The sequence below is a fragment of the Pantherophis guttatus genome, chromosome 2 (assembly GCF_059756535.1).
Source record: "Pantherophis guttatus breed Tessera chromosome 2, ASM5975653v1, whole genome shotgun sequence".
NCBI classification, from domain to species: Eukaryota; Metazoa; Chordata; class Lepidosauria; order Squamata; family Colubridae; genus Pantherophis; species Pantherophis guttatus.
In genome coordinates this window covers 75,803,845-75,826,315 of record NC_142064.1, presented here as the reverse complement: position 1 = coordinate 75,826,315, position 22,471 = coordinate 75,803,845, and the positions used below count along the sequence as shown (strand labels likewise).

At 38.8% G+C, this 22,471-nt stretch overlaps 1 protein-coding gene across 1 annotated transcript; it reads right to left on the bottom strand.

The window, feature by feature from the left end:
• Positions 1-241: 241 nt before the first annotated feature.
• Positions 242-22,199, bottom strand: LURAP1L (leucine rich adaptor protein 1 like). The gene is made up of 2 exons (XM_034410430.3): positions 21,230-22,199; positions 242-988 (listed from the first exon to the last, which is right to left on the bottom strand). Exons 1-2 carry the CDS (start codon positions 21,500-21,502, stop codon positions 611-613), a joined length of 651 nt encoding a protein of 216 aa, XP_034266321.2. The 5' UTR covers positions 21,503-22,199; the 3' UTR covers positions 242-610.
• Positions 22,200-22,471: the final 272 nt, after the last annotated feature.

The following is a 22,471-nucleotide window of genomic DNA, read 5'->3' as shown; positions in this document are numbered from 1 at the left end:
ATCAATGAAATATTTTCCTTGACAACTCCCAGCTGAGCTATGAAAAGTTTTATATTTTTAATTATAACCATTTGTCTCTCTCCCAAATCTATTTTCTTTTTGTATCTTATAAGCTTATAAGAAGGAAAGTTGCATTATTAATCTCCATAAGACATTTTCTAAGCTTCTTTTGGTTGAATGCCCCAAATGAAAGGGGTTTAAATAATAATCACACCTGAAATTATCATCAGCCAACACTATATCCAATCTTCAGATAATGGAAGTGTTTTATTGTCTGCAAGATGCAGAATTAAGTAAAAGTTCATTCATGCACTTAGGATTGCAGATAAATTTCCTTTATCTTTATTTTTTATAAAAAAAGAGAAGTCAAATGGGATATTATCAAAAAAAAAGGAGAAAGAAATCACAATAAATTAAAATTAAAAAAAGGAGGGCAACCATCCAAGGAAGAAAGGAGAATAAGATCTAGGAGCAGCAACCGAGAGAGAGGGGAGCAAATTTAAAGTACATTGTCTTTGCTAAAGGTGCTTTAAAAATGCTTACATCAAATAGCAGCATAGAGGAATCATAAATACAAGTGCACACGTGTCTCTTGTAGATCTTCATTTTATTAACCAAAACAGTAGTACTCGTTGGATTCCATCTTGGGATGTTTATGTAGGGGCTGTGAGTCATCTATGAGAGAAGAGTCACTGAACTGGTCCACATCTGACGGAGTATGCTGGCCAGGGATATCATCCACCAAAGTGTCCAGGTAACTTCCCACCGATATCCCATCCAGTCCATCACTACAGTCTTGCAAGCTGTTGTAGCTGCCTCTCAAGGAGGTATCCTGGCTGCCCAACAAACTACAAAGGCTGCCACTCAAGCTGCTGCCCCTGCTGGTGATGGTTCCTTTTTCCTCAATGATCCACTTGATGGATTCAATGCTTTCATTGATGATCAACAGCTGTCGCATGAGCTTGACATCAGTGGCTCTGAGATCAACCTGCAACCAAAAGGACAAGCTGCCAATTAGACTATGATCAGCACAGAAAAGGATCACAAGGGAGTCCATCCTCCCCCGCCCCGCTCTGTATTACTGGTATGCATAAAATGTCAAAGATGATACAAGATGCAACATGCTGAATTGTGCTAATTAGCCTGTTTTTGAGAAGATTATCAGTTGAATTCTCATTAGCATGAGCAAAATGAGGCCAATCTTTCATGCACATTTCATGAGCCTTTGGTTCCTCTATAGAAGAAGCTAAGTACACAAGGATAACTGCTTGAAAATTATATAGTAATAGTTAAAAAAAAATACCCACTAAATGCTGGACTGTGCAAAAAATGCACTCTATAAATCTTCATTACAGCTGAATGGGTTGGCAAGGACTAGCTTTGGCTTTCTTCCCTATTATTTATTAAGCTACTATGTTGTACATGCTTATTTTGGAAGAAGGTCTTGCTAGACTCAGTGGGCTTACTTCAACATAGGCATAGTGATTGCACTGCATTGCAGGTTTTTGTTTTGCAGGACTGCCGTACGGTGGCTGATTTTTTCACAGATTATAAAAATAAAATCCAGTAAAATAGTCATTTTGCTTAGGGAAATAGAGGTATTGTTAGTGAGGAAAACAAATATGGGTAGAGAATATTACCTTGCTAGTCCTATCACATTACTTTTATTTCCTGTCTGTTTTGGGTCTCCAGGACTGATAACAGAACTCAAGAAAAGAAAGCAGCAGACTAATTCTCAAACGTAATAATAAAAGTCTTGCGTATGGGTAAAAGCACAGCTGGTAATAACCTAGGTGCTGAATCCTTATTAGGCATTTTTCCTTAAGTACTTTAAGATGATGATATGCAGCACCAATCGGTAAAGTTTATATACAGGCAGACTTGCAATCTGTTTCTCTCTCATATAGAATATATATTAAACTTCCCTGCAGTAATAACAGGTGGAAAAAATCAATTGTTGGTATTTTAGCCTATGCGCACCAAGCTTTTCCGTTCAGTTCTCCCATTTGGAGAATAAAACTTAACCATTAGATATACAGTACGTTCATACTCTAACTGAACAGCACACTTAATATGTCTCTCTGTGTGATACAAAATCTAATAAATATGAATTTTGAAGGAAATGGTAGATTGTCCAGGAAATAGATTGCTCTTTCTTCTTAAACAATTAATTTTAGTTACTTTTCCAAAAATTAGCTGATAATTTGTGCCTTTTAGCATATTAAATATGAATATCGGTGGCGCAGCAGACTAAAGTGCTGTTAAGTAACACCAGCTGCCTGCAATTACTGCAAGTTCAAATCTCACCAGGCTCAAGGTTGACTCAGCCTTCCATCCTTTTGAGGTAGGTAAAATGAGGACCCGGATTGTGGGGGCAATAAGCTGACTTTGTATAAAAAAGAACACCACTTTTTTGGGGGGGGGGAAAGTAGGGAAAGCCCTACTAAGCAGGTATATACAAAAGTATGAAAGGCAACAGATATTGAAAAACAGTAGATTTCAAGTGAGAATATGGATACATACAGCACTGGCGTGCAGGTATATGTCCATTTATCTATGTGTATTTATTAACAGTTATCCTCTTTGTTACCCAGCTAACCCAGAGTAGTCAAATTGGATCTAATAATCTCCATAGATTTGCTGATAGTTAAAGTGAGCATTTTTCTGGAGGGAGGGTGAAATGGGAAAAATGAATAGTATGTATTGTGTACTGTAGCCTTTTATCCACCACTCTTAAGTTTCCCCCCTTTTTTTGATATACGAATATAACATCTGCATTATTAGCTCACAATAAACTGGAAAAAAAAAAAAACCCAGACTCTGAGGAAGTGAGTTCTTTATCTTGTTTTTGGCACATTTCCTTTTTTGCATATAATTCTTTCCATCGTTGTTCTCCCCCACCCACCCAAAATCTCAACTCTGTCCAAATTTACTGCTTTACACATTGCTGTATTTTTCAAATGATTCCTCTGGTGCAGGGGTGGGTTTCAAATTTTTTTACTACCGGTTCTGTGGGTGTGGCTTGGTGGGCATGGCTTGGTGGGCATGAGAGGGGAAGGATACTGTAAAATCCCCATTCCCTCCCCACTCCAGGGGAAGGTTATTTCTTCCAGATCAGCTGGGACTTGGGAGGCAGAGAATAGATGGGGGCGGGGCCAGTCAGAATTTTTACTACCGGTTCTCCAAACTACTCAAAATTTCCACTACCGGTTCTCCAGAACTGGTCAGAACCTGCTGCAACCCACCTCTGCTCTGGTGGTTGTTTCCTGATCATTGACCAAAGAATTGCATTCTTCTTCTTCTGCAGTTCTCACATCTTTTCCACTCTTCTCCATTAATCTTCATTCTGCATTTTAAGAACCCTCTGTAACTATTTCCCCCCCTCATTTTTCGCACCCCATTTTCAACCTCCAAAATCACCCATTTTCCTTCTTTTCTTTTTCATGATGCAACATTTTCATCCTTTCTTGGAGGACCTTGCCTCTTTGATAATTCAACCTTTAGTCTGTATCATAAACATGTGTCCCAAGAGGAAGATCCACTAAATGCACAATGGTAACAGCTTTCCACAATTTATATCCAAGAAAATATCAAGGAATACAGTCTGGTACAGATCTGTAAGAAACTTGTGACTTGCGAGACTGGACACTGGACATTTAGGAGTGAGACACATATATCTTTCCCTCTTCATTCTTCCAGTCCAGAAAGTAATTATTTAATCCATTATGTAAATAAAGGGACACTGCCTTTTATGAGGCTACTGTGTTTTAAAAAACCCCAATAAAAATCCTTCATGATGTCACACAGATAAACAAATTGGATGCATCTCAGAAACCTCTTTGGAATTGTGATAAAGACTAGCAACAGTTATAGTCACATCCTGTTCTCATTTAGCAGTTGGCATTTGAATAAAAATTATTTCAAGCATTCCCTTAGGATTTCTGATTTTAATTTGCTATGGGTTTTCCTGTAGAATATGATAATGCATGCACCACATCAAATAATGAAATAGTTTCAGCTGTGTTGTAACAGCAATTATTGTAAACTGCCTTTATTGCAAAAATGCAATGTTATTATAATTAAAGACTTAGGTACAGTATCTATACTCAGCCTTCTTAAAAAGTGAAGAGCAAATTATGAAATTATTATCAGCAAGCAGCCCAAACACAAAGGTCTATCATTAAAACATTAGAAAAAACTGCCCTTGGTATGTTAAAGTAAAAGGTAAATATCACAAGAATTTTTCCAAACATCAAATGGGCGGTAATAAAAGCATTAATTAATTAGGAAGCATGAGCATATAAAATATCTATATAGAAAACTTGTAACACCCACTGACTTTGCAAGTGGTAAAAAGTATACAGAACTTAACCCTAATCTGTGGCTGTTCAGATGTTGGTAAACTACAACTCTCAGCACCTCATTTTTAGCTATGGCAGCTGATGGTTGTGGTTTATTTATTTTATTTATTTATTTTACAGAATTTATATGCCGCCCTTCTCCCGAAGGACTCAGGGCGGCGAACACAGATTAAAAACATACAATAATAAAACCCCACTAAAACCAGATTAAAATAATAAATAATAAAAACCCAAGGATCAGAATCAGCCCATTCGTTGGAATAACCAAGTCTTCAGGCCTCGACGGAAGGAGCGGAGATCCGGGGCTGTCCAGAGCTCGGTGGGTAGTTTGTTCCAGAGGGTAGGGGCACCCACGGAGAATGCCGTACTCCTGGGCATCGCCAGATGGCATTGCCTGGTCGACATTGCCTGATACCCTGAGGAGAGCAACCCTATGGAAGTGGACAGGACGGTGGGAAGCAGGCAGGAGATGGTCCTGCAAATACCCCGGACCTAAGCCATGTAGGGCTTTATAGGTCAATACCAGCACCTTGAAGCGGATCCGGAGGACCACCGGTAGCCAGTGCAGCTCACGCAGGAGAAGTGTTACACGGGAGTAACAAGGAGCTCCCGTAACAACCCGCGCAGCCGCATTCTGGACCAGTTAAATGTGGTTAAATTAATCAGTATATTTAACCTCACAGTTTTCCAGTGCTGTACAATTTATACAATTACTTTGCATACTTTTAATTTGTTTCAATAAGTTGTTTCAAAAAGCCAATATTGTGAAAAGTATCAATATTTCATTCCCTGAACATCTAATTCAGGTTTTCAGTTATTTAAACTTTCATCATATTTTAGTCTTACATTTTAAGTCATCTTCTGAATGTTTCAGACTAGAAACATTTTTTCAACAAATAAAATAGGGATTAAATTACTTCCTAAACTGTTCGCATCAGGGCAACTGTAGTTTTTATTTTTGTTTTTGTGTATGGTTAGTCCTACACTGCATATAACTAGCAAAATCACTTGGAAATATATGGTTTTATGTTACATGTAAATGTAAAAGCTGTTAAAAGATAAATATGCCTATATTCCCAATCCAATTGTTCAATTGGACATTCTGTGTATACACACAGAAATCCTGGCATTACAACTAAGCTACTGAAAACAACTAAGTCAATGCAGAAGTTTTTCTTCCATTCTGCATATGGCTTGAGAATCATGTTTGCTGTCTTTCTTATAAGAAAAAGCAGGATATTGCTGACTATGACTATTTTTTCATGTCTTCCAAAACCAATGTAAGAATCTGCAAACCACATCGAAAGACTCTGCATAGAAAACCACATAGAAGTATTTGAGAGGCTGCCACCAAGAGGAGGGGGTCAATTTATTTTCCAAAGCACCAGAAGGCAGGACAGAAACAATGGATGGAAACTAATCAAGGAGAGAAGCAACCTGAAATTAAGGAGAAACTTCCTAACAATGAGGACAATTAACCACTGGAACAGCTTGCCTTCAAAAGTTGTGGGTGCTTCATCGCTGGAGGTTTTTAAGAAGAGATTGGACAGTCACTTGTCTGAAATGGTATAGGATCTCTTGCTTGAGCAGGGGGCTGGACTAGACCTCCAAGGTCCCTTCCAGATCTATTCTGATTTACTCTAAACATGCAAACATCCTCATACTTGTCTTGTTGCCCATTACTCTTGAGTGCCATAAAGAAGCAACATGGTACAGTTTCCTCGGCTTCTTGTGTTGTATGTCTCTTATTCCACTGGTGTAGCAGAAGAGGGAATACAATATGGATTTATATCTCTGTGTAACCTAAATCTTTGTGTTATGAGAAATGCCATGCTATGGTGATTAACCTGGGAATGGGAAAGGCAAAGTTGAAATCCTCATTCCCACAAGTGCTGAGTAAGTGGTGGAGTGCTGAATGGCTCTCCTAGTTTAATTTGCAAAGTTGTTGTGATAATAAAATGATGAGATAAGAATATGTGCATTCTCTTAAACTCTTGGAGGAAAGGAGAGTAGAGATGAATGAATGAATGAATCACAAGGACTTCCGAGATCTAACCTATTTGTGTTTCACCAGGTGCAGAAATGCCCATTTAGGCATAACTTATAATACTTGATACTTCAAACTGTTAAAAAAAAAAAAAGCTTGTTTCAGACATAATTCATTTCCCAGTGGTGATTCTTTATATTAAACTACTGAGAAAACAGATGGTTTCTTTTAATACAGACATAACTGCAATATTTAATGCTATCTTATACTCTTTATTCTTTCTTGATAGTTATTTTATATTGTCTTTTATGTGTATGCTCTGTAAAATGTAATAAAATTATTTGACAGAAAACTGTAATGCTAACATTATAACCAGGTTGAAAACATATTAACAAATTCCCTAAAGTTTATGTGGGTTATTTTTAAAAAACAACAACACAGCATTCTTTTTTGCCATCCCATAAATTATTGGTCAGCACCAAATGTATTTTAATGGAAACAAAGCCCAATTATAGATTCCTATTAAATGAACATAATTTAGTTACATTATTGTTTATAAAGTCAAAGCCCATTTTCACAGCATATCCACAATTAGATTGTGTAATTATAAGATGAACCAAACAAGTTAAATCCCTTTGCAATCCCATTCACGCAGTGAATACACTAAATATAACATTTGTTTTAATTTTGCAATTTAAATTCACTGATTTTAAACATTGATTATTCTCATTTGTTTGATTATTTTAAGGTTGACTATGTAAATATATTTATATAACTGAAGAACGGAGTTCCCATTTTTTATATTTGGTTTTATTATACAGGCAAGATATATAATCTTTTAAGAATTTACAAAACCTTAGCATCTGCAGAATAACTAAGGCAAAATGGAACATTTGTACCACACAGAAGTAAATGAATTTTCAGATACAAATTTCATGAGCCAAGGAAAGCAGTTAGCTGATTCATCAATAATGCAACAGCAGACTCTTGAAAAACACTTAGAGATAAATTGCAATTTAATTTGCACTGGACCTTACTAGCACTTAGTCCTTGATACTTCATTAGAAGCCACAGAACACTGAAGACTTGAACATATGAAATGATAAGGCTACACACACACACACACTCCAGTGCATTCCTTAGCACGATGGATATGTGCATAGCCTCAAATTCCTTGATCTTCCCTCTCAATAGTTTCATTAATCCATCATATATTGGTTTGCAATTCAATCCTTGTTCTCTTCATATGAGTGAATCGCTTCAACTGTTCCTTTTAGTTTATGCATTCCATATTTATTCCACTTCCAACCATTTTTTCCTTATAACTTCTGTTTTTATCCTATATATTTTGTAAGAGTCCATTTACACATTTTTGTTTTTCCTTATACATCCAAATCTACATAACAAAAAGGACTTCACATTTTCTTCATCTCTTTTAATCGTTGCTTGTTCTCTTTGCAACTGTCCTTTTCTTTGTATATAGATTATATTTCTCGCATTCTCATTTCTTTGCGTCAATCATTCTCTTATGCATTTTATTCGCTTATCCACTACATTTTTCATTTCATTATTCCATAAACATCATTATTTCTATTTCCCATCACTGGAACTTCACTCACTTCTGTGGCACTCTATAACATAATTCTTTTTATTTTCTCCCAAGGAACATCCACATATATTTGTCTTATGTTCACTTTCTATTCATTCTTATAAATCTTTATAAATTATAAATCCTTCTATTCTAGACTAAAACTCAAAATAAAAATAATTGATATTTAAAGTTGCCTTAAACACAGATTAAAAGATCTAAAATAGATTATGGTACAAATGCAAAGGTGTTAGGAGCTGACCATACATCCATCATTTTCTCAAAACTACAAAACAGAAGGAGAACTATCAATTTAAACATATAAGATTACCTAGATTTACAGCTTGAACTCTGAATGGTAAAATGTCCTTAACAAAATACTGTCCTGTAGTATTAGCATAAAGTTCTCTACATATTTTAACAGTAAGAATGAAAGACATGTAAATTGTAAATTTTACATTACTGTAATAGATTACCTGCCAATTAATACTGAAATTAATGTTCCGTATTTCTGCTGAGATGAGACATACATACAGAAGAATGAAGATAATGAAGTTATATTTATCAAATGTATTGTTGCAGTCAGGCACAGACAGAAAAATGTTCTGAGAAAACCAACATAGTAATTTATATTAACTAAATATTTCTTGTCACTACTCATTGATATAACACAACACCAAGTATGTATAAAGTGTATATTTATGTGTTTTGTGTGTGTGTGTGTGTGTGTGTGTGTGTGTGTGAGAGAGAGAGAGAGAGAGAGAGAGAGAGAGAGAGAGAGAGAGAGAGAGAGAGAGAGAGAGAGAGAGAGAGAGAGAGAGAGACCTGTAAAATGTTTCAAGCTTAATTCTGAAATAACTGCGCAAGAGAATCTGTTCAGGGACTTTGAAGTAATTGCTACTGATAGAAATGATTTCAGAAACAGTCAAGGACTGATTCTCTTAGCTAATGAACATGTATGTGCTTTGTTTTACTTATTCTAATTTTGGGACAGAATCCATTATCACAACTAAAGGCAACAAGGAAATTCAAGGAAAGGCAGACCATGTAATGTAAACCTGTATTCCAATATCCTACTAGACACCTTATTGCCAAAACTGTCTAGGGCAGGATTTCTCAACCTTAGTGCTTTTAAGAGATGTGGACTTCAACTCCCAGAATTCTTCAGTCAGCATGAAGTCCATATCACTTAAAGGAGCCAAAGTTGAAAAAACTGGTCTGGATCATTCTTTTGGCTAACAGTAGGATTATTCACTTGACCTCTTTGCTCGTAAGAACTAGCCTCGCTATCCTGTTCCATCTCCTCCTTTGGTCATCTCCCACTTTTTTTTTTGCCAATTCTGCTTGATTTCTCTTATTTCTCCCACATTTCAGAAGACCATTCTACCATGACATGTTCACTTTTGGCATAGATCACAACAGCAAAAGAATGCAACTGTCTCATGTCTCTGTATACAGGAAGAAAAGCAGTGCTGATGTAGATATTTTCCTATTCTCTCACCCACACATTTTTCAGAGGCTTCTCCTGCATCTTTCTACAAAGCCGGAAATTTCATCAGCAACAAAACATATTTTACAATCTAGCAAACCCTTTTGATTTAGGAGCTCAAATGTAAGATTAAGATTGTGAACTTCAGCATGACTGATTAAGATAAGTAAGGACTAATTGTATTAAGAATATTAGTGATAAATAGAAGACAGTATAAGCAGGAATTGCTTCTACCTTGAATGAATTTGTATTGTAATACGATAACAGTCAAAGATTTTGACATAAAAAACATGTAATATGACATTCAAGTAGATGTGCTACAATGACAGAATCTTATTGAACCTCAAAATTACTTTTTCCATTTCATGGATACGGGGAGGGATAAAGTCAAATAGATTGGGACTCTCACATCTATTCTGAGTTTCTATAGATGGAATAGGCAAATATTGAGAAATAAATGAGAGGGATGTCTACAGTTTATGTGGTCCACATTTCCCATTAGAAGGAAGCAAATTGTAATTAGAAAATTCCTACCACAAACTTACTGCTCTGATAAAACAAATGTAAGGATTTAGGTCAATGCCTAGTGATAAAGGAGCAGTGAGGAAAAATTGAAAATTTTAGAACAGGGGTCTCCAACCTTGGCAACTTTAAGACTTGTGGACTTCAACTCCCAGAGCTCTGGGAGTTGAAGTCCACAAGTCTTAAAGTTGCCAAGGTTGGAGACCCCCGTTTTAGAATACATGCTACATATTGAACGAGACTGCATAGTATAAAGTCAGGGAGAGACTTCAAAAGTTTACATTATCAAGAGAAAGAGGAGGAGGAGGAAGGGAAGGAGGAGAAGAAGGAGAATATATTGACACTGCATATTATTTGTAATAAAAGCAGACAGAGAGAAGGCTGTAGATATACAGTAAATGTACATAGACTTTAGTCTATAACATATGATTGATGACATATTAACAATAAGGACGAACATTTTTGTTTTTGGGCATGTACATGAGGATTCTGAGTTACCAATTCCTCTTAAACTAATTGGTTCATAGCCTAATATTTTGAATTTTTAATCACAGAATATTGGGTCAGGAGAAATTTTACAAGTAAGATTTTAAGATATATGTAAGGCATACTACTCTTTCCTAACCTGTCCCCTTTCAAAGAAGTGGCTGAAGATAATGGGAGTTGCAGTCTAACTTATTTAACATCCCAGCTGAATGCAACATTTCACTGGCCTTGACTACATTTGGAAACTAAACAGGGTTGGACTTTAGAATTTGGATTGGAAGATCATCAGACAATTCTAGGTCTATAGGATGAATTGGGAAATTAAAAAAAAAAATCCCGAAAGATCTTGAATTCAAAATCTTGAATGCAAATCGATTCTGTATTAATGCTGAAAAAATTACATGGTAAGCTCATAAAGTGTTCAGGAACTGGGATTTAGTTGAAGAACTTCCTTTTTAAAAAACCTCTGAGTGACAGTTTGGGAGTAGTAGATGTTATGTATACCAGCCCTTAGTTATTGTTTTGCGGGGAGGTTTATTTCTAGAACATATGACTCAGCAGCACCTACTAATCTTGTATGAGCTTGAAAACTAAGTTAAACTGGGCTTGGTTAGTAGCTGGGTGGGAAATTACCAGGATACAGGCTACAATAACCTTGAAGTATATAAGGACATATCATTTGTATAGGGTTGGCCTATGAAATCACCAAGTCTTGAATTCGTCTTTTCTGTATATAAGTAAGTGGGATTTACACATTCAGGTATACTGTTCCTCAACATCTGTATATATTGTATATCCATCCGCATGGATGTCATATGTATTCCTGTTTTGATATACGTACAGGGCTTTTCGAATCTGATACTGAGAGCACTAAATTGTAACCTAAGTGCTATATTAGCATCACATGTTTCCAAAGAATTAATTACAGTCCAGCAATTGTATTCAAATCCATTGTTCTATAGCAGTGGTAGAGTGCCTCTGGATTTTCAAAAATAGTTGGTTAGCAATCCCTACAGCTTATCCTATATGAACTTTGGATAGGAAACAATGGAATCATAGTTGACTATGAGAAGGATGTTTCAGATGTCTTCAGATTCTGATTGACAGATATCTTGGCTGTCTGCTTAGATCTTGGATGGACAAGCGATGGTGCATATACATTCTGAGGTCCCAATTTTTTTTCCAACTAAGGGGCACTTTTCTATCCTAGCGATTCCAATTTTGTTTCATTGATGTTCACAGGCAAAAAATGTTGTTTGGCAGAATATAGGCCTCTGGCTGAGTTACACTATGGCATGAAAAAAGCTGTACATGACAAATTCACTCGGAAGGTATCACTGTCCTCTTCCTGAAAATTCCTGGCAGCCCCCTCCAAACTGGTATAAAAATAATGTGCTGAATATTAACCATCCAAGTTTAAATCCTTTTTCTTTAAATTCAATTACCAACTTGGCCAAATGTGTAGTTGACAGATTTTCTAAAACATTTGACCGTACTAAAGACCATGTTAAATAGTAACTGCTTACATCCAGTGTATCTAAATATTAGTTTCCTTGGTGTGTACTGAAAATGTGTAACTTGACAACAACAAACATACAAGACAGGGGTGGATTCTACTTACCTTTACTACCAGTTCGCATCGCGTGCATGCTCTTTTGCTCATGCGCAGAAGTTTCTGCACATGCGCAGATCACCTATGATGACATCCGTTGTCAGTGGGCGGAGCCTCCCGCTGGTTTTACTACCAGTTCTTGCGAACCAGTCCGAACCAGGGGCAACCCACCACTGATACAAGACCTCATCTCAGCAATTGGTAAAATAAGCTGCTGATTACATTGTTTGGGGCTTAACTTGCCAGCACATGAAGACCAAAACTACCCTTTTCCTTTCCTTGAATAAATAGCAATTAAAGCATGTAGAGAAATGTTCCTACATCCAGCAAACACATAACTGCTAGCTGTGTACTATTAAGTTCTCTTTCCCAAAGTGTGTTTTTTTTAGATATAAAAACAGATAGTGGGGATTTTTAAGGGAAAGGGAGACAAGAACAATATTTGCTCTGATATATTTACATTTTAACAGTTATTGTTCTCATCACAGTATATTCACTAAGTATTTAAAGTGTATGGCATATAATGGGATAACTAGTTGTACATGATTGGCATAAAATCGTGTCCATTAAAAATAAATACACATGATTTTATGCTGAGCTCAGAAAATTCATTTCCTTAGAAAGAGATGCAATATGAGAATTGTAAACTGAAGCGGTTCTATGAGCTTGGATATAGTTGGGCAAAGAAAATTAACTAAGTAATTAGATTGCTTTTGAAGCCTTCAATGTCAACAGGCAAATTAGAAGCTTGCTGCTTAGGATTTTTATCAATCCCTCCTGTGTATATTCCCCAGCCACAGGAGCATTGTTGGTTAATACTATCCCTGAAGGTTTTTTTCGTAGTAGCATCCTGATTGCGTAGTAGCATCCTTCCCTTCGATGAAGTTGGCTCTTTTATGTGTTTTAGATAGCGAAGATTATTTTGCATTGTTAGACTTTTATTTGACAATGCCCCAAGATTGTTTTTATCTTATTCTATGCAGCATTAGATTGCACAGTAGTGTATTACCAATGGAATAGAATATATGTAGCTTAGGGTTGAGTCTTCGATGCTCTCTGAGTTTGGTTGTTTGGTTTCATTATCCCACTAGGTAACATAGTGCACTGATGATATTCCTTAGTTGGGTAATGAAATGAAATGTCTGCAAGCAAACAAACAACTTCAGAGAGCACCAAGGATTCCATTGTAACAATATCAGATTGTTTTAAAAAAACCTTCAATGCCAAGAGGGAAATTAGAAGCTTACTCCTGAAGATATTTATCAGACCTCTTGTATATATTCATCAGCCACAAAAGCATTGTTGGTTGATACTATCTCTGAAATTAGCTTTTTATGTGTTTTACAGAGCAAAGATTGCTTTGCTTTGTTAGACTTTTATTACTGCTCCAAGATGGTTTATCTTATTCTATAGCATTCCTTGAAATATATATATCCTAGGTTGGGTTTTATGAATGATACTGCAACAGTGTTTACTGTTATTATACTAAGAATGCTGCGAATGTTTGAATGGTATTTATATTGCATATTATGGTAAGCACCTGTTAGGAAACAGTGCATATAAGGAAGCCAATCAAAATTTCTACGAAACAGAATTACAGTATCTGGTAGTTTTCTAAACCCAGTATACTCCCAGCATTGCATTACATTACATTACATTACATTACATTATTTCTGAAACTCCCCAAATTCTCAAGAAACATATTGACCTGGAGAAAAGAGAAGAGCACATGTCCTTCACTTTTCTTTATTTAATTATACCTCACCTTTCTTCTAGAAGTGGTACTAGCCAGTATACCTGCCATCTATGTTTCTTCTTTTACCTACTACCTACTAACATCACAGTCCTTACATAGGTTATATTTTGTTCCCTAACAAAATATAACTATCCACCATGCCCCAGATAACTAGAGAAAGCAGACCCTGAGGAATCCCTAAATAATTTAAGCTGGAAATAGTCATCTAAGTCTGTATTTTTCTACTCCTTTGCTAATAGTATATCTGCTCCACTTTTCTTCCACCTCAGACCCATCTTTTTTTGCACACAACACGAAAACCTTAGGCAGCATACACAGGAGAGAAAAGCAGAATCATAGAGTTTGTAGGAAGCCATTCGCATCATCATTTCAATATAAATATATCCAACATATACCTACATACAACCAGGCACCATAATAAATACACTGCGTAGAATAACACAGTGCATGTATTCTGGAGAGAAAGAGAAGTTCCCTGATGATGGGCTCTAGCATGAGCCCAAAAGCAAGGAAGAATAAACCTCTGGTCCCTGTGACTGACTCAGATTTGATTCTGTTGCACATGTGTCTAAGATCGGGGTGAAATCCAGCAGGTTCTGGAGAACAGGTAGTGGAAATTTTGAATAGTTCAGAGAACCGGTAGTGGAAATTTTGAATAGTTCGGAGAACTGGCAAATACCACCTCTGGCTGGTCTCAGAGTGGGGTGGGAATGGGGATTTTACAGTATCCTTCCCCTGGAGTGGGGTGGAAATGGAGATTTTGCAGTATCTTTCCCCTGCCATACCCACCAAGCCATGCCCATCAAGCCACACCACGCCCACCAAGCCACACCATGCTATGCCCACAGAACCAGTAGTAAAAAAATTTGAATTTCACCACTGTCTAGGATGATTCTGTTCCAGCAACTATTTGAGTGCTCTTCATAATCCTACTATATATCTTCTTAAGATAAAGACTTTCTTTATTTTTTTTTAAAAAAAGAAAGCTGAAAATGTCAAGGAACAAGGACTTGAGAACACCAAGCCAATTGCTATGCGGTGATAGCAGCCACTTATCTTCTTTTAGTCTCCGATTCCTTTGTATGCTAAGCTGAAGAGAACTGAAGGGGAAGTATCAATGGAACCAGAAGATCGTTACCTTCAAAAGAACTCAAATTTCTTTATAAGAGAACTATTAGCAGAAGTATCTGAATTAGTCAGCAAGTACTTATTCTATGAGGTAGGTGGAAAGGTTCTTTTGGAGAGAATAATCTTAACATCCAGGCTATCAAAAAGTTCTAAGTCTAAATGAGCCAGTGCAAATAACTGTAAGAGAAGATATTCTCACAATGTACTTGATTATTCCACTTGGAAGGTATGTTTCTCAACACTTTGAAACAACCATGAGAACATTTTTGAATGTTTCACTAATAAAATGAGAAAACTAATTTTGAAATAAAACTTGTTTTAATAATACTCCTTATATTTTCTTGCATTTAAGATATTGACTATAAATCTTACTTGGATATATCAGTTTGCATATGATGGTTTATTTCATCAATATCTAGCATGAGGTCCTCAGTCAGGGTATGGGACAGAAACGGCACTGGTTGCACTTTTAGATGATCTGTGGGATGGGTATACCTAATACATCCATCCTTGCCCTACTTCACTTCTCAGGGGCTTTCGGTACCATCAACCATAGTATCCTTCTGGACTGACTCAGAGAATTGGGGGTGAATGGGATGACATTGTTCACCTCCTTCCTTCAGAGCTGATTCCAATCGGTGTTGATCAGGCAAGAGAGGTCCTACTTTCAGCTCCCATATCTGGTGTTACAGGGTTCAGTGCTTTCTCCTCTCCTTTTTAACATCTACATGAGGCCCTGGGTGAATTCATCTGTCACCATGCAGTGAGGTATGATCAGTATGCTGATGATAATAATGTATCTTCACCCACATCAATTTAAGTGATGTTGTGAATATCTTGTCCTAGTGCAGGCATGTCAAACTGGTGAGCCGCGGGCCAGATGCGTCATGCCAGGCCACGTCCACCTCAGCTCCATGAATGGGAAAAAGATCACAAAATGTCACATGATGGCAACGTGGCACGGTGTGTTTGACACCCGTGTCCTAGTGTCTGGAGGTTGTGAAAGTCTGGATGGGGACCAACAACCTTCAGCTGAACCCTGGCAAGTGAGTGGCTTTGGATTGTAGGCCTACTGACTTTGTCACCTTTGGTGCTGGATGGGATTGCACTATCCCAGATAGACCCAGTCCACCCCAGAGGGTCTTCCTAGACTCATGACTCCTTTTCAAGGAGCAGGTAGTAGCCCTGGATAAGACAGCTTTTATCTGGTGCACTGGTTCTGCTCTGTCCTGCATCAGCAATCCCTACTTACAATTGCTCATACCCTGCTCACCTCCATATTGAATTATTACAATGAGCTCGACATGGGGCTGCCCTTGAAGAGTATTCAAAAGCTTTAGCCAGAACATAATGCCACATTGCAGATGTTATCAACACATATTTCACTTCTGTTCCACAAACTGCATTAGCTGCAGGTTTTCTTTCAAGTCCAATTCAAGATGTGGGTTTTAATTTTTAAAGCCCTTCATGGCATGTGACTAGGTTATCTGAGGGACTACCTCTCCTCAGAATAGAATAGAATAGAATTTTATTACAGTCATCGACCAGCAATAGACATACAATAAATTAAAGATAATATTGACATTAATCGTGAATAATAACATCCTTGTTATAAAAATACATGATCTCAAACCATTAGGATCACTCCCTAATTTACATTAGTGGAGAGCCGATAAGTATGTGAGTAAATGTATTTCTCCAAAAAATTGGCACAAGATGACATCTATAATTCTGTAACCAACTTTTTTCTTGTGGACATTGCAGCGACACAGAATTTTGCCACTGCGCGTGTGGTAGCCGGGTTTGAGTCTTGGAGGAGAAAGCCTACATAAAAGCTGTCTGTCCTCCCTGGTAATCTCTCTAGTAAGGGGAGAATATATATTGACCTACATACTCTATATAACTCACAGTACTACCTCTCCTTAATTACATTAGCCCACCCCACTAGATCTGATAAAACAAGCATTGTGTAGGTACCATTGCATTAGGGACATTAATTTGATGGGTCCCATGAAACGTGCTTTTCTACTAAAGGCACCTGCTAATGGCACCTGCCTTATGGAACATTCTTCCCCTCAAAATTAGATTAGCTCCATCCTTTTTGATAATCTGTAAAGCTCTGAAGTCTTGGCTGTTGTCAGGCCGGCAGCTCCCTGGCGATTTGATTTAAATGGCTCAGATGGCTCCATTGTTCAGGTGGCCATTTTAAATCTCCCTCTCTTGTGGTTTCTATCTTTCATACTTATTATCATAAGTATGAACGTGGTTTTTCATATTGTGTATTGTTTTTTATTTTTTATTTTTTTTCTGATTATTATTCGCCACTCAGAGTCACGGAGATGGTAGGTTATATAAATCTGATAAATAAACAAAAGGAGACTCAATGTTTTTCAATATTTAGTTGCAGTGAGATCTGGGAATCTTGTTTCATAAAGAGAAAGGGATGGAAATGGTAGTAAGGCCTTTCATTGCCTTTTCACAAAAGTTGTATTCTTTGTGAACTTTCATCCAAAGTTTTTCTGGGGTGTTTTCCTAGCTGTTTCAGTTTGACAACTGAGACAATATCTGCCAACATCTCTTCATTATTGGATAAGCTACTTGTATAGCTAGAATATGCAACAAAATACTGTGGCAACAAAAACTGAATCCCAGAAAACCTCACAAAACACCTTCTAGTTGTTCTGGAAATCCTGGTGTTGAAAAAGCACCACAATATGTGATGGACAACCTCATACTGTATTCCCTTGGGATAATCTGTAGGAGGATGCTTGTCAACAAAGGTGGGGCTGAAACACATGGATGAGACCAACTATTGTCTCTTTTTCAAATATTCCTTTTTTTATGTCATTCATCATACCTTCTTTCTTTTTCTTTCTCCCAATGTAGAAGGTTGGAAAAATTACTCCTACAATGTGAATGGGCGGCTTTTAAATAAACTCCAGGAATGCATGAAATTAATTTAAGGGCAGCTAAAAGCTTGGTGGCAGCAATTGTTCATTTCTTGCAGTAGAAGCATATAAGTCAGCCGTGAACGTTATTTTACGAATATTCCCTATAATTTTCTGCCCCATGCAGCTAATGTTCAAATATACATTGCTACCAAATATACAATTTCCATTTCAAGTGTGACATATAATACAAGACTCTATTGAAGAAGGAAGAAATGGACAATTGTCCTGGGCCCCATACGTAGAAGAGGCCCTATTGAAAGGATATGTCAGCTAATGGATTGGTTAGCTGGATCTATATTTTGCAACATAAAAGAATATATGTAGCTCTAGTTGAACTACAGGACGAGGAGTCATTGGTGCTCTCTGAGCTTGGGTTGTTTGCTTGCAGATATTTCATTACCCAACTAAGGTAACACCCTAAACACTAATGATATTACTTAGTCGGGTAATGAAACCTCTGCAAGCAAACAACCAAGCTCAGAGAGCATCAAGCATTCCATTATATTTCACATTCAAGGAAGTTTAACGAATCGACTGAAATATACTTTCAAGACTTACTTCAGATATTACACTTCCCTACAAACTCCCATTTATTGGATTTGTTAGACAAAAACAAAAGAAGAAAAATCAAACAGGGAAGCAGGACACAATGAGAAGAAAGTTGAGGACAGAGATCTCAAACCAACATAATGGACCTGGTCTCTCAGAATCTTAAAAAACAACTTAGCCCCGACATCTAAAAATAGAAGGACCATTAAGGTGATTTAGTCAATCCTAGTATTTGGTAAGTATATCTGACAAATATATGTCCACTGATCCAGGATCTGGTGGGGGGGAAAAAAAGCCAATAGTGTAAAGGGAAGCCGAGTCTTTTCTTAAGTAATACCTATAAGATAGTAAAATGGAACAGCTCAAACTCTACTCAAGTTCTCATTATACAGTATTAACTTCTGTAAATATGAACTATTGTATATCTTCAAAAGGATATGTCTGGGTACCATGTGCATCGTGTAATGCTAGTTTTTGCTTCCCTGGCACTGCTTCCCTGGCACTGCCACTTGACAGCTATGATTGCATCTCAGGATAAAGAACAGCAGCTGCTGAAATGTGTCTTTAGACCAGAGCAGGTGCCTCAGATACAGTCTTTAGGAGCTCTTTTTAGCAACACGTGGACAAACAAATTTACCAACATAGTAATCCTGAATTATCTGAACAAGGAGCAATAGCCTGGCTAAACCACATGCATGGAACATTATTCATTTCTCTTCCTTGGCATCTAAACTATAGGTCATGGGTGGGTAAGTTTCAGCACACTCAATTTCATTTTTCATTCTTTGTAAGAAGGGCAAAGGAGTTCAGAAGAGTGGCCAAACTGGTGCTGTTTTGATGGACATGATGGTCAGCAACTAATTAAAGGACTGGTCAGAGCAGGCCAAGGCTCTAAGTTAACTTACCTTTGTAGCCAGTCTTTTCTTTTCTTTCAAGAATGGTTGCTATTGCTGCCTGTAATTTTTAGAGTTTGCGGAACTTGATAGTGGAGACTGAGCAAAATCCCCATCTAAAATTCTCACATATTTATTATAAACGAGGACTGCATAGCACCATTATGTGGTTGGTTGTTTTGAATTTCATAGGGAAAAAAAGCGGGACTGTACTTCTTGAATAGTTCTGAATAAATATAAAATTTGCTTCAAAACGATACTCCGTGAAATGAATTATTAGTGCAAGACAATTTTGCATGTTTGTTTGCTTTGTGGATAAAGTTAAAAAGAGAAGAGGTGCTCCTAATGGGTAGTCTAAGATTACGTATTGCAATTCTATTTTTCCTAACGAAAGTACCATGGAATACTGAAATCAATATATTAAACGATGGTTCTACAGAGTTAAGATTATGAGCAATACACGTAGTACAATGATCGATTGATAGAGACTGATTATAGTAAAGTTCCTGGGTTTAAGAACCCTGGGATGCACGTGGCTCCAGTAGGTCAGTTGCACATACTCTGCATGTGCCCAGTGGCTCCTTTCCTTACAGCAGTGGGTCTCAACCTTCCTAATGCCGTGACCCTTTAATACAGTTCCTCATGTTGTGGTGACCCCCAACCATAAAATTATTCCTAAAACCATTGAAAATATGTGTTTTCCGATGGTCTTAGGCGACCCTTGTGAAAGGGTTGTTCGACCCCCCAAAGGGGTCCCGACCCACAGGTTGAGAACCACTGCCTTACAGTGACAGAAAAATGTTCTAGGAACTAGCCATGGTCCTGAGAAGAAATTCGGGATTAAATCAGGGTACAAGTTAAAGCTTTGAAAGAATCCCAAGGAATGGAGTGGTGATGGAGTTGAATCCAGCATTAAGGAGAGAAACAACTGAATTCTAAGCAAAGATGAATCCAGGCCTTCAGCTGGGAAATGTTTAATTTATCAAAATAATCCTTCTGTATTTGTAGACTCCTGACTAAGTGCGATCAGAAATGTCCAAACACTTCATTAGGAAGTATTCATTATTTTCAAGTTATTTAATTAAAAAAAGGCGCTGTTTTATTAATTACAGAGGGCTCAGCACATTCATAGATATTAAGAAAGACAGAGTTCAGAAATTGGAAGTTTACTCCAGGAACCTATAACCTGAAATTGCACTCACATGCACACCCACAATTGGCTTACAGCCCGCCTTCCAATCTTTTTAGAGCAGGACTGGATACAGGGCAGCAAGAAGAAAATGTGCTGTGGGTCCATATGAAACAACATGTCCATTAACTACATTTTGACTTCTGTCCATCATTTACCTGGACTATTTGGGGGGGGGGATGGGAGAACGGGACAGGTGATTTTCCATCCCTTGTGAGGAAAAAAAGGTACTAAGGAAACTCACCTAAAACATACCTTCAGAGGAGTCAAGAAGGAAGGAGACATACAACAGGTTGCTAAAGTATCTCAGTAGAAGTATCCTTGTTTTGAAAGCTGAATCTCAGGCAGACCATTTCCCGCCGAATACTTAATCCCAGGGTCTCAAGGGAGCGAGACAAATTCTGCCTTCCGCCGCACTTGTACCACGCTCAGAAACACGCTTGTTTATTTCACCAGCATTTCAAATTACAACACACACACACACACATTCCTGCCCTGTTTTAAACAGCTCCAATCGCCCCTGGGCCCATCTGGCGTCCTTAGCCTCCCTCCAAAGTTTATTCTCGCTCTCAATTTCTCTTGGGGAAGGGGGTACCTCTGGCCAAACCGAGGAGCGGCGCTCCAAAAAGGGAGCAGTAGCGCACAGTGGTCAAATCCGGCGCTGCTGCCTTGTTATTGGGGGCTGGCTGGGAGGGGGGGCGGCGGTTGAAATACTCACCATTTCTTGCCTGAGGAGGTGAAGTTTGGTCTCCAGTCTTTCCAGCGCGCTGGAGCCGCCGCCGCCGCCACCGCCAAGCATGGCGGCTCGGGGGGCTCGAGCAGCGGAGAAGCCGGCGACACCAGGCCCTCCGCCGGGCTGCTCCCGGTCTTTTTCCCTGTCGCGGGTGACGGCGGTCTCCTCCCCGCGCAAGGAGCGCGCGAGGCTCTCGGGGACTTTGCGCCCCAGCTTGAGCTCGACGTCCCGCAGGTCGGGCAGGGCGCAATCTTCCATGGCTTTGGGGCGAAGGCGGCTTTTCGGATTAAGGAACAGCGACCGCGGAGGGAGAGGGGGAAGGGGTCCGTGGGGGGGGGGGGGAAGAAGGAAGGGGGTTTGACGAGGAAGAGCTAAGCCTTCAGCCGCGCCGCCCGACGCTCGGCGACCTTCCCATGTTCGTCCCGCTGGGGTTGTAATCCACCCCGGCTGCGACTGTCAAGAGGTGGAGCGGGGGACGGGAGCGAGCGGCCAGCCAGCCAGGTGACTCGCCGTAGGAGGCAGCCCGAGTGGTCGCCTTGGCCGCTTTCCGGCAGCGGCATTATTTGGCTTGCAAACCCCAGCCCCTGGGTTGCACCGGCGGCGGGCGGGGAGAGGGCGGTTACGGAAAGCGGGCACACTCAAATGAACCTGCGAGGCGTTGTTATTCTTTCATTCGGACTCTTCTGAGCTCGCCTCGGAAGGCAGCCTTGGCCTCGCTTAGCAGCGGCGGAGAATAGCAATAGCAATAACGCTTAGACTTATATACCGCTTCACAGTGCTTTTACAGCCCTCCCTAAGCGGTTTTACAGAGTCAGCCTATTTCCCCCCCCCAACAATCTGGGTCCCCCATTTTACCCACTTCGGAAGGATGGAAGGCTGAGTCAACCTTGAGCCTGGTGCGATTCGAACTGCCAAACTACAGTCAGCCAGCAGTCAGCAGAAGTAGCCTGCAAGTACTGCATTCTAACCATTGTGCCACCACAGAGAAGAGAGCAAAAGGGACGTCTTAGGTTGTCATTCCCCCCCCCTCCTATTTAGTACAGGTAGTCCTTACAACAGTTCATTTAGGGACTGTTTGAAGTTAACAATGAAAAAAGTTAACTGAAAAAAGTGACTTACAACCATTTTTCACACCAGAACCATTGCAGCATCCCCATGGTCCTGGATCATGGGGATCCCCATGGATCAAAATTCAATCCTTTGGCAACTGACTCATGACCGTTGCAG